Source organism: Coregonus clupeaformis, unplaced genomic scaffold (genome assembly GCF_020615455.1).
Source record: "Coregonus clupeaformis isolate EN_2021a unplaced genomic scaffold, ASM2061545v1 scaf1250, whole genome shotgun sequence".
Taxonomy (NCBI): Eukaryota; Metazoa; Chordata; class Actinopteri; order Salmoniformes; family Salmonidae; genus Coregonus; species Coregonus clupeaformis.
The window spans coordinates 143,513-155,293 of record NW_025534704.1 but is presented as its reverse complement, the minus strand read 5'-3'; the positions used below and the strand labels follow the sequence as shown (position 1 = coordinate 155,293).

The following is an 11,781-nucleotide window of genomic DNA, read 5'->3' as shown; positions in this document are numbered from 1 at the left end:
ACAAGTTCTCAATGGGATTAAGGTCTGGGGAGTTTCCTGGCCATGGACCCAAAATGTTGATGTTTTGTTCCCCGTGCCACTTAGTTATCACTTTTGCCTTATGGTAAGGTGCTCCATCATGCTGGAAAAGGCATTGGTCGTCACCAAACTGTTCTTGGATGATTGGGAGAAGTTGCTCTTTGAGGATGTGTTGGTACCATTCTTTATTCATGGCTGTGTTCTTAGGCAAAATTGTGAGTGAGCCCACTCCCTTGGCTGAGAAGCAACCCCACACATGAATGGTCTCAGGATGCTTTACTGTTGGCATAACACAGGACTGATGGTAGCGCTCACCTTGTCTTCTCCGAACAAGGTGTTTTCCGGATGCCCCAAACAATCGGAAAGGGGATTCATCAGAGAAAAGGACTTTACCCTAGTCCTCAGCAGTCCAATCCCTGTACCTTTTGCAGAATATCAGTATGTCCCTGATGTTTTTCCTGGAGAGAAGGGGCTTCTTTGCTGCCCTTCTTGACACCAGGCCATCCTCCAAAAGTCTTCGCCTCACTGTGCGTGCAGATGCACTCACACCTGCCTGCTGCCCTTCCTGAGCAAGCTCTGCACTGGTGGTGCCCCGATCCTGCAGCTGAATCAACTTTAGGAGACGGTCCTGGCGCTTGCTGGACTTTCTTGGGCGCCCTGACGCCTTATTCACAATAATTGAACCTCTCTCCTTGAAGTTCTTGATGATCTGATAAATGGTTGATTTAGGTGCAATCTTACTAGCAGCAATATCCTTGCCTGTAAAGCCCTTTTTGTGCAAAGCAATGATGACGGCACGTGTTTCCTTGCAGGTAACCATGGTTAACAGAGGAAGAACAATGATTTCAAGCACCACCCTCCTTTTAAAGCTTCCAGTCTGTTATTCTAACTCAATCAGCATGACAGAGTGATTTCCAGCCTTGTCCTCGTCAACACTCTCACCTGTGTTAACGAGAGAATCACTGACAAGATGGCAGCTGGTCCTTTTGTGGCAGGGCTGAAATGCAGTGGAAATGTTTTTTGGGGGATTAAGTTCATTTTCATGGCAAAGAGGGGCTTTGCAATTAATTGCAATTAATCTGATCACTGATTCATGACATTCTGGAGTATATGCAAATTGCCATCATCGAAACTGAGGCAGCAGACTTTGTGAAAATTTGTATTTGTGTCATTCTCAAAACTTTTGACCACGACTGTAAGTCTACCTTAAATGCTTGCTGATTTTTATTGGTCACTAAAAAGCTTTCATACCAATACAATTGCCAGCTTCCCTAAAGATGCAAATGAAAGGCCAATAAAAACATCACTTGTTAAGTATAATTTATTTACATTTATCATTTTGAGAAAATATGTAAAAAGTAAAAGAAAATCATAAGAAAAGACTATCATAGACATTAAATAGACTCTACACTTTTAGACTGTAATTAGCTGAAGTTTACTTGGAAATGTAGAATGAAATCAGTGTAGTTATACATTTCATAAATTCTATACCTGCACTGTAAAAATCGGATTTAATTCATAACATTTAAAAATAGATACATTTCTATTATTGGTCTATTTTAAAATACAGTAACAACTCCATTCACAATCTCCCTTACAGGGCTGTGCTGTATTGTGAAAGGATTCGTTTTCAGAGATAAAGGCATGGAGGTTGGACCGCCTGGGCAGGTAGGTATTTGCTGGGACAGGTTGGATTTCTATAAGGACGTTGCCATTTTTGTGGGGACACAAAATGCCATGCAATCCACATTCTCCAATTGTGAAATGGTTCTCAATGTCAGAATCTTTGTACTAAATCCATTATCTTTAAATGACTTGTTAGCTGTTAAAATTGCATTGCTAATGTGTGGACATCCTTTTAAAAGGAAATACAGTCATGAAGATATGAGACAAAATGTCCACTCAGTAGTCGATGACCTTATCACAGAACATGATTTTTTGATTGGTTATATTGAACATTTTCAAGAGGAAATTGATTGACTGGAAGGTCTAGAGCAAGTCTTAGTTTTTCTCTATAAACCTGATATTACATCCCAAATGTCAATGCAATTAATGTTATTAGCCTGTAATACCAGATTCATTACCAAATGCAATACAATAGATTACAGGATGCCTCAAGTACAGATATACTTGTCAAACCAAACAGTACAGTTCAGCAAACTATTTGTCTGCAGCAGGCCTAGCTAGATATTTCAGAGGAAGACAGTGGTTTGGTTGTTGTCGAAACTTCCCCAAGTGGCACAATTCTGAGTGGAACTACAAACTCTATTTTCATTAACTCTTTGCATTGAGACAACAATTGTGATTTCAACATTATTCCATGGTACTTAATTGTCCTTCTGTCAATTAGCAGATCTTCTACAGAATACATTCTACTCTTTCACTAAAGTGACGGTTTAATGCCATGCAAGAAGATGAACTATAACGTAGACACCCTTTCTCCAATTACTGTTTTTACATGCTCTATCACTGACTACCACTGCCCAGTCTATTATACACATCATCAGTGTGGTTTAATCACTCTCTAGAACGATCCACTACCGTTTACATAGTAACCCTTTGAAAGTTAAATTCCACCAGTAGGTAAAACAGATCCTGTCCCTCTTCCCCATCGTTCCAGTCCTTCTGTTTTTCCTCCATCCCCCTATCCCCAGAACCTCTGGCGGGAGTCTGGGGGTGGGTCTTGTTGGTGCACCACATCCTGGGCGAAGATGGTGCCCCCAGCGTCCATGGTGACGATGAAGTAGAGGTTGGCACCCAGCATGGCCACGGTGGGCAGGAAGGACAGGCCGAAGCCAAAGCCCCGAATACTGCTGCCCAGTGCAGCTGCCACCCAGTACATCAGCCTGTTGGCACAGAGGAGAGATGGACATTAGACAGATGCAGTCATTTCTATAGTCTGCCCAGACCGCCTTATATTGAGATCACATGTCATATAGGGTAGGTATAGGGTTATGACTGACTGAGCACTGAAATTGGACAACACATTTCACTGCATCTCTCTGGTGTATGTGACAATAAAAGAAACATCTTATTTTTTTTCTTCTTTAATTGTTGTTTCTTTACCTTCCGAAGGCGAAGATGATGGTGAGCAGGGGCACCAGTTTGAGCAGGTTCTGGCTCAGGTAGGGCGCCATTACGGCCAGCTGCAGGAAGTAGAGAAGGAAGAGGGTGACGGAGTCATCCACATAGCGCCGGTGCACACCCACTTGCCAGGCCTCCACCTCACACAGCGGCTTCACGTCACCCAACCGCATCCTGGAGACACCCAGCACCAACCAGCCTGGGAGGACAAAATGAGGGTTAGCTTGTGAAGTTAGTGTTGTTGTTCGACCCACCTTGCTGTTCACACCTGAGTAATTCTGGTAAAGAACATCTGCTGAATGACCAATGAGCCACTCACCCAGTATGATGGGCACCACAGCGAAAACAGAGCAGCGTAGCGTATAGACCAGCCTGAGGGGGGCACTGTCCAGCAGTGGGGCATCAAAAGGCAGGAAGACATAGCCCCCCCACACCAGGAGGGGGAAAATGAGAGCTGCAGTGAACACAGACACGCCCACTTTGAGAGCATCCCTGTTGGCACAGTCACACCCACCTGGAGGGGAGAAGAAAGGAGAGACTATTAGTCTTCCTGCCCTCTGTGAAGTAAAAGAAAGCGAACGGAAACACTACCACTTATAGATTAGATTACCTCAAATAAGGGAAGAGGGAAGGATGAATTTGCACTCGCAAAATTATTTGAGCAGAGCCGAATGAACAAGGGAGAGACTAGCAAAGAGAAAGACAGAGACATGGAGAGAAAGAGAGGTTGGAGGCCAAATGACAGAAAGATGAAATGTTGGTGCATCTCTTTACATTTTGAGGACCTCCCCTCCACTGGCCAGTGGTGGTAGTAGCCATCAGGTGGGGTTCTGCGGGGAACGAGGAGGGGGCTCTTCTCTGCGTCCACAACCCAGAATGCCTCACTTTCTCTGGGAGACGTCGGAGCACTAGAGGAGTGTAGGATGGTGACGGATGGGTTGAAGACCTGTGCTGCCTTCTCAGGCAAAGAGTTCATACCATCTTCCACCTCTATATCTACCTGCACCTTCTTCCCTCTCTTACACAGCCCTGGGTCCTGCACCTCTCTCTCCATCTCCATCCATTCTTCCCCCATTCTCTCCGCTCCCAACCCCAGCCCTCTCTCGCTCTCCGTCCGGCTTTCTCCTTCTTGAAGAGAGGTGCACATGGAGCGCACGTTCCTCCTCTCTCCCTCTGGGTCATCCCCCTTTCCCCTTCCCTTATCTTCTTTCGCAGTCAATGCACTTCCTTTCTTCGTTGTTTTCTCTACACCCCTGTCATCCGACCATTGCAGAGTGGTAGGCTCCAATTTAGCCGAGCTGACCATTTCTTCTTCTTCCACCACTCCTTCCCTCCCCTTTTCCAAATCTTCCTCCAATTCTTTAATCACCTTCTCCCCCTCTGCCCCCCATGTTGGGGTTTGGGGTTTAGCAGTCACCCCGCTGGTTTTGGAGGGGCTGTCTTCTAGAAGCTCCAGGTTTGACGGTAGGATCTCAGACATTGTTTTTTTAGGTGTTCAATGTCTCCAGACTTCGTCCATCTGTCTTGGTGAATCTGTTAGTAAGTCTATGCTTGATTGAGTGTTTTTACTTTGACTGAAGTCACATCACATTGTCTGTTTCTTTCTTTGTGTCCCAGCTCTATTGGTTTTATGGTAAACTGCTCTTCTTCACCTACAAAGAAAAGTACATTTACAGAGTGCACATTCATAGGTCATACATGTCTTCCCACGCAAGAGATGATGCCCCAAAACCGATAAGATGTAACTCCAGACAGCATTCTAGTGTCATTAATTATCACACAAAAGTCTCTAAGGTGGACACTTTTCCACGACAGGTAAGGTAAGCCAAGAATGAAAAATGTATGCACTCACTAACTGTAAGTCGCTCTGGATAATAGCGTCTGATAAATGAAAAAAAGTATAATAATAATATAAAATTAAAATTAAAAGAACGATAAGACAAGTAGAATCCCTCCCTGCCCCTTGCAAACAAAGCTCCGCCCAATGCATCTCATTATGGCCTGTGCTGTTTGAGTAGTCTAAGAGAAGAAAGGCTCTATTTACGCATGACTAACAAAGAAAATACGCTTGCAATATGAAACCACTAAATAAAATATATTACAGACACAAATAGAGTTATAAAGTTGCCTGAATGTGTTAACTGTCAAGACAAATGTTGTACACAGACCTTCAAAGCGCACTCCAGATCACAACACGGAAGTTTCTCATACCAGCGCACTAGATAAAATGTTGGACTTTCAACCACGCAAGAAGACTGCTAGTTATACAAAGCTGGAAAATACAACTGAAAATACATAAAAGTGTAACACTCACCCAACCTCAGCGCTTATCAAACAACGAGCGTGGGAATTTTATGGAATGTCTCTTACGTCGTTTTCCCACCTCTATTGTTTTTGTGCAACTTATTTTCAGTGGGTGGAAATTCAGGTATGGCCAGGTAAATTATTAAAGGGTATGTTTCTAAAAAAACATTAAAGGGAAAGTACGATAGGAACAAAATATTTTCCTACTGACAAATGTACAAAAAAACAGCAAAGTGTGTATTTCAAGCAGTCTTATATTATATTTATATGTGACTTTCTTGGGGTGAAAATAATTAGTGAGAATTTGTGGAAATAGCCTACAGTAAATATTTTGTTTAATGTTACGTGTTTGTTATTGTATTGGTGTGTAATATTTGTAGCACCTTATGTTGGTTACCCTTTCTTGGATCTAATTCCAAAAGCAATATTGGTGGACACACAGCCTTGTCACTGACAGAATTAAGTACAGATGAACAGAGAATTCTAAATATTGGTGTAGGCTACAAGAGGCCTATCAGATTTCTTCAGTAGATGTTATCTATTTAGCATTTAAAGGCGTAGTTCACCCAAATTACAAAATTACATATTTGTTTCCTTACCATGTAAGCAGTCAATGGACAAGGTATGACAGCAATCCATGCTTTGGTTTAGTTACCCTGACACTGTTTCCAAATGCATTTGTGGCACAAATCCGATTTAAGTCATGGAACAGATATTTGCATTTTTTTTGCGCATCATGTTCAAATAAAGTGACTTTGATAAGCTTGACGCTACATTTTTTATACTTTCGTATGATTTGTACATGATGCGCGGAAAATGCTTATATCGGTCCCATGACTTGAATGAGATTTGTGCCACAAATACTGAAACATTAGCATTTGGAAACAGTGCCAGGGAAATAAAACCAACCACAGGAGGTTGGTGGCACCTTAATTGGGGAGGATGGGCTCGTGGTAATGGCTGGAATGGAATCAGTGGAATGGTATCAAATACATCAAACACATGGTTTCTATGTGTTTAATGCCATTCCATTTGCTCCGTTCCAGACATTATTATGAGCCGTCCTCCCCTCAGCAGCCTCCACTGACAAAGCATGGATTACTGTTACCTTGTCCATACACTGCTTGCAGGGTAAGGAAACCAATGTGTCATTTTGTAATTTGGGTGAACTATCCCTTTAAAATAGGCTAATTAGGCAATATTCCCGCATATAATTTATATTTTCGGGAAGACAAATCATTTTTCTGTAACTTCTAGACTACTTTGTTTGATAAATTACCATTGAACACAGCCTAGGTCTATGCATGGTAATACGATTTTATTGTGGATAGCTTCCAACTACTTTCTCTTCAGATGAGTCAAATGCCTCAGCCAAACACTTTCCATACCCATCATGGATGATATACTATAGAGGTATTAGTAGCCTACATAAATGGCATAATAATTAGTTTGCCATGGTGTTATAACCTTATGAAACCAGTAGAGGTCACAACATCTTTACCTGAATTTTACACACAAATGGGGGGCCGAACGTAAACCGATGACACCAATGATTCATATAAACCCTGGATTGCAAATGCTGTGTATTGGCCAGCGAGATGCTTTGAAGCCACTGGTCGGCCATATTTGCATTCCCTAGAAGAAGGAGTCCTCCATAGGAATGAATGGAATTCTACAGTATTTTAATGAAATGTTTAAAGGAAAAAATTCCATGTATTTAAAAATGTAACATTAGAACTTTCTAAAATTTATACTTTAAGGAAAATGTTTTTACATATTAAAATTTAAAATATATATATATTTAGCTCACATTATATAATTTAAAAGTATGCATTAAGGTATATGGAATATAATAAACATGGCAAAAATTAATGTAGACTTTAATAAACGGATTTCTATAGCTCCCAAAATATTTTTGACAACGGTTGGAGAGTGCCAAGATGGAGGTGCGGTGGCTTCAAAACTAGTGTATATATAAATCGTTGTTTGACAGGTGTCTACACTCAAGGCTTGCAGAACATTTTTGTCTGGTATGAGTGTGATGAAAAGTGAGATTAATTAATGAAATGTCATGCACTTTTGGATCAAATGTATAGGCTACACATAATAACAGTGCACAGAGGGGCCTGTTCCAAAATCGAGGTCATTTGGTAATATCCTGGGAATACTAATGTTCATGTGTGGTGTTGTGGAGTAGAAACCATACTGCCTATTCTTCTGAATAGGCTTTAATACCTCAAAGACTCACACAATTCCATTTGGGCACAGTGTCACTGATGAAATTGCATTCTCTCAACTCGGGAAGCATATAGTCTACTCTCCCACAGTGCGCATCCTCTTATTTTCTCCAGCATTTCCATCCAGGAATGACACTTCTATAACAGCTTTTGTTTATTTTCCTAGGGTTTCCTAGGGGAGGGTTGGCTTGTATATTTAATCTCTCCTCCTTCGCCTTATTTGGTGCAATTAAATGGTTTCAGAGAGAGTTGATCATAGACAGAGCGGAGGTCCTAGAGAACAGCCAAGGGATATTTTAGGCCTAGCCTACCTGTAGGCAGGGTTGAGGAGTAACTGATTACATAATCAGTTACATGTAATCTGATTACAAAAAAACTGTAACCGTTATCAGTGACGTTAACCGCAAAAATATTGTAATTATTGTGTATTAGGGTTGTACTATTTGCACCGTAGTTGTATACGCAGAGCATCATGGTAATATGTGTTGAGATGAGTAGTTCATATAAATGGTTGAACTGAATTCCTGTCTACTTCTCATCATTATTGAGTTGTTATACACACATGGTTATGAAACCCACGAGACATAACAGTAATCAGATTACAGATACTTTTGAAAAACTAGATGATTACTTCTTGGATTACTTTTAAATTCAGAAATGATGTTTGTGAGAAATAAAAATACGTTATGACAACTTTCTGTTTTCTCAATGACATTCAATTCAGCACTGAAAAAAGGCACAAGTTTAAGTTTGTTCCACCTGAGCGAGTCTGAACCAATGATGTATATAAACCCTGGATTGCTGATGCTATGTATTGGCCATTGAGAGGCTTTGAAGCCACCGGTCAGCCATATTGGCACTCACCAGTAGGAGCAGTCCTACATAGGAATGAATGGAATTCTACAGTATGTCAATTAAATGTTTTATTTTTTGTTATCGTGGGGACATTATTTCATTTGTATTTTATTTTACCCTTATTTTACCAGGTAAGTTGATTGAGAACACATTCTCATTTTACCGCAATGACCTGGGGAATAGTTAAAGGTCATTGAGGGGGGATGAATGAGCCAATTGGAAGCTGAGGATGATTAGGTGGCCATGATGGTATGAGGGCCAGATAGTAACATTAGTCATCTCAAAAAATTATACTTTTAAGATGTCCTCCAGTGATTTTTTTTACTTTTACTGTTGAAAAGTGAAATCCCAAGTATAAATACAGTAAAGTACACAGACTAAAGGGCAAAAATATAATTTGTGTCGCAGCGGTCTAAGGCACTACAGACCCGGGTTCGATCTCGGGCTGTGTCGCAGCTGGCTGCGACCGGGAGACCCATGAGGCGGCGCACAATTGGCCCAGTGTCGTCCGGGTTAGGGGAGGGTTTGGCCGGGATGTCCTTGTCCCAACGCGCTCTAGCGACTCCTTGTGGCGGGCCGGGCGCATGCATGCTGACTTCGGTCGCCAGTTGTACAGTGTTTCCTCCGACACATTGGTGTGGCTGGCTTCCGGCTTAAGCAAGCAGTGTGTCAAGAAGCAGTGCGGCTTGGCAGGGTAGTGTTTCGGAGGATGCATGCCTCTCGACCTTCGCCTCTCATGAGTCCTTATAGGAGTTGCAGCGATGGGACAAGACTGTAACTACCAATTGGAAAGGGGTAAAAATAAAATAAAAAAGTAACATTCATTAAAGGAGTTGGTCTGATGGGAATCTGTGATGTCATTGGCCTCCCCCTTGCTTGAGGAGCCATAGAGAACAGAAGAGGAAAGGCCAACCACCCCACTTGTGCTATGTCATGATTTACCTGGACCACCTATTGAGATGTGCCTTTTGTTAAATGAATCAGGTGTGAAATGAGGTGAGAAGGAGATATATTAAAATATATATGTTTAGCTCACACAATATAATTTGAAAGTATGCATTAAGGTGTGTGTAATTGATTAAATGAGGCAAAAACGAATGTAGAGATTAATAATTGCATTTTTATAGCTTCCAAAATATTTCTGACAATGGTGGGGGGCGAAGATGGAGGCATGGTGGCTTCAACACAGCGGCCCTATCATTCATCTAGTGTATATACAGTGGGGGAAAAAAGTATTTAGTCAGCCACCAATTGTGCCACTTAAAAAGATGAGAGAGGCCTGTAATTTTCATCATAGGTACACGTCAACTATGACAGACAAAATGAGATTTTTTTCTCCAGAAAATCACATTGTAGGATTTTTAATGAATTTATTTGCAAATTATGGTGGAAAATAAGTATTTGGTCAATAACAAAAGTTTCTCAATACTTTGTTATATACCCTTTGTTGGCAATGACACAGGTCAAACGTTTTCTGTAAGTCTTCACAAGGTTTTCACACACTGTTGCTGGTATTTTGGCCCATTCCTCCATGCAGATCTCCCCTAGAGCAGTGATGTTTTGGGGCTGTCGCTGGGCAACACAGACTTTCAACTCCCTCCAAAGATTTTCTATGGGGTTGAGATCTGGAGACTGGCTAGGCCACTCCAGGACCTTGAAATGCTTCTTACGAAGCCACTCCTTCGTTGCCCGGGCGGTGTGTTTGGGATCATTGTCATGCTGAAAGACCCAGCCACGTTTCATCTTCAATGCCCTTGCTGATGGAAGGAGGTTTTCACTCAAAATCTCACGATACATGGCCCCATTCATTCTTTCCTTTACACGTATCAGTCGTCCTGGCCCTTTGCAGAAAAACAGCCCCAAAGCATGATGTTTCCACCGCCATGCTTCACAGTAGGTATGGTGTTCTTTGGATGCAACTCAGCATTCTTTGTCCTCCAAACACGACGAGTTGAGTTTTTACCAAAAAGTTATATTTTGGTTTCATCTGACCATATGACATTCTCCCAATCCTCTTCTGGATCATCCAAATGCACTCTAGCAAACTTCAGATGGGCCTAGGCATGTACTGGCTTAAGCAGGGGGACACGTCTGGCACTGCAGGATTTGAGTCCCTGGCGGCGTAGTGTGTTACTGATGGTAGGCTTTGTTACTTTGGTCCCAGCTCTCTGCAGGTCATTCACTAGGTCCCCCCGTGTGGTTCTGGGATTTTTGCTCACCGTTCTTGTGATCATTTTGACCCCACGGGGTGAGATCTTGCGTGGAGCCCCAGATCGAGGGAGATTATCAGTGGTCTTGTATGTCTTCCATTTCCTAATAATTGCTCCCACAGTTGATTTCTTCAAACCAAGCTGCTTACCTATTGCAGATTCAGTCTTCCCAGCCTGGTGCAGGTCTACAATTTTGTTTCTGGTGTCCTTTGACAGCTCTTTGGTCTTGGCCATAGTGGAGTTTGGAGTGTGACTGTTTGAGGTTGTGGACAGGTGTCTTTTATACTGATAACAAGTTCAAACAGGTGCCATTAATACAGGTAACGAGTGGAGGACAGAGGAGCCTCTTAAAGAAGAAGTTACAGGTCTGTGAGAGCCAGAAATCTTGCTTGTTTGTAGGTGACCAAATACTTATTTTCCACCATAATTTGCAAATAAATTCATAAAAATCCTACAATGTGATTTTCTGGATTTTTTTTCCTCAATTTGTCTGTCATAGTTGACGTGTACCTATGATGACAATTACAGGCCTCTCTCATCTTTTTAAGTGGGAGAACTTGCACAATTGGTGGCTGACTAAATACTTTTTTCCCCCACTGTATATGTGCTTGGTCTGACCACAAGTCAGAGACACCACTATGATGACACACCAAATGCGTTTGATCGATCCATTTGGTCTTCTTCTAATGCCTCTTAATGGGATTTTTTTTCTCCAAAAGTAACTGCAAGTAGCCTAATCAGATTAAGTTACTGAGTTTGGGTAATCCAAAAGTTACGTTACTGATTACAATGTTGGACGGGTAACTAGTAACTGTATCGGATTACATTTAGAAAGTTACCTATCCTGCCTTTAGGCTACTACTCCTGTGTACTGTGCAGTAGGCCTATTTGCAAATGGCACGCAACATATCGAATAAATGTGATTGTAGTAGACTAATCAGTGGATTGATTTAGGACCTTTTATAGTCTACAGGAATATTGATGTGGTTTAAAAATTTAAAAAGTATGCGAGGGCTTGCCATCGTGTATGTCGCGTATCTCTAGCTCCCCTGTAGGCTTGGGCTACCAAAGAG

The 11,781-nt window shown here is 41.8% G+C and overlaps 1 protein-coding gene across 1 annotated transcript; it reads right to left on the bottom strand.

Annotated features, from left to right (window-relative positions):
* Window positions 1-1,323: 1,323 nt before the first annotated feature.
* LOC121570054 (transmembrane protein 79) lies at window positions 1,324-5,529 on the bottom strand. The gene is made up of 5 exons (XM_041881505.2): window positions 5,417-5,529; window positions 3,877-4,754; window positions 3,422-3,616; window positions 3,085-3,301; window positions 1,324-2,864 (listed from the first exon to the last, which is right to left on the bottom strand). Exons 2-5 carry the CDS (start codon window positions 4,580-4,582, stop codon window positions 2,663-2,665), a joined length of 1,320 nt encoding a protein of 439 aa, XP_041737439.1. The 5' UTR covers window positions 4,583-4,754; window positions 5,417-5,529; the 3' UTR covers window positions 1,324-2,662.
* Window positions 5,530-11,781: the final 6,252 nt, after the last annotated feature.

Coding starts and splice junctions, on each gene's coding strand:
- LOC121570054 (XM_041881505.2), bottom strand. CDS start 4,582: ATGTCTGAGATCCTACCGTCAAACCTGGAGCTTCTAGAAGACAGCCCC. Junction 3,302..3,421: donor TGTGGTGCCCATCATACTGG/GTGAGTGGCTCA, acceptor TTGTCCTCCCAG/GCTGGTTGGTGCTGGGTGTC. Junction 2,865..3,084: donor ATCATCTTCGCCTTCGGAAG/GTAAAGAAACAA, acceptor CTGTGCCAACAG/GCTGATGTACTGGGTGGCAG.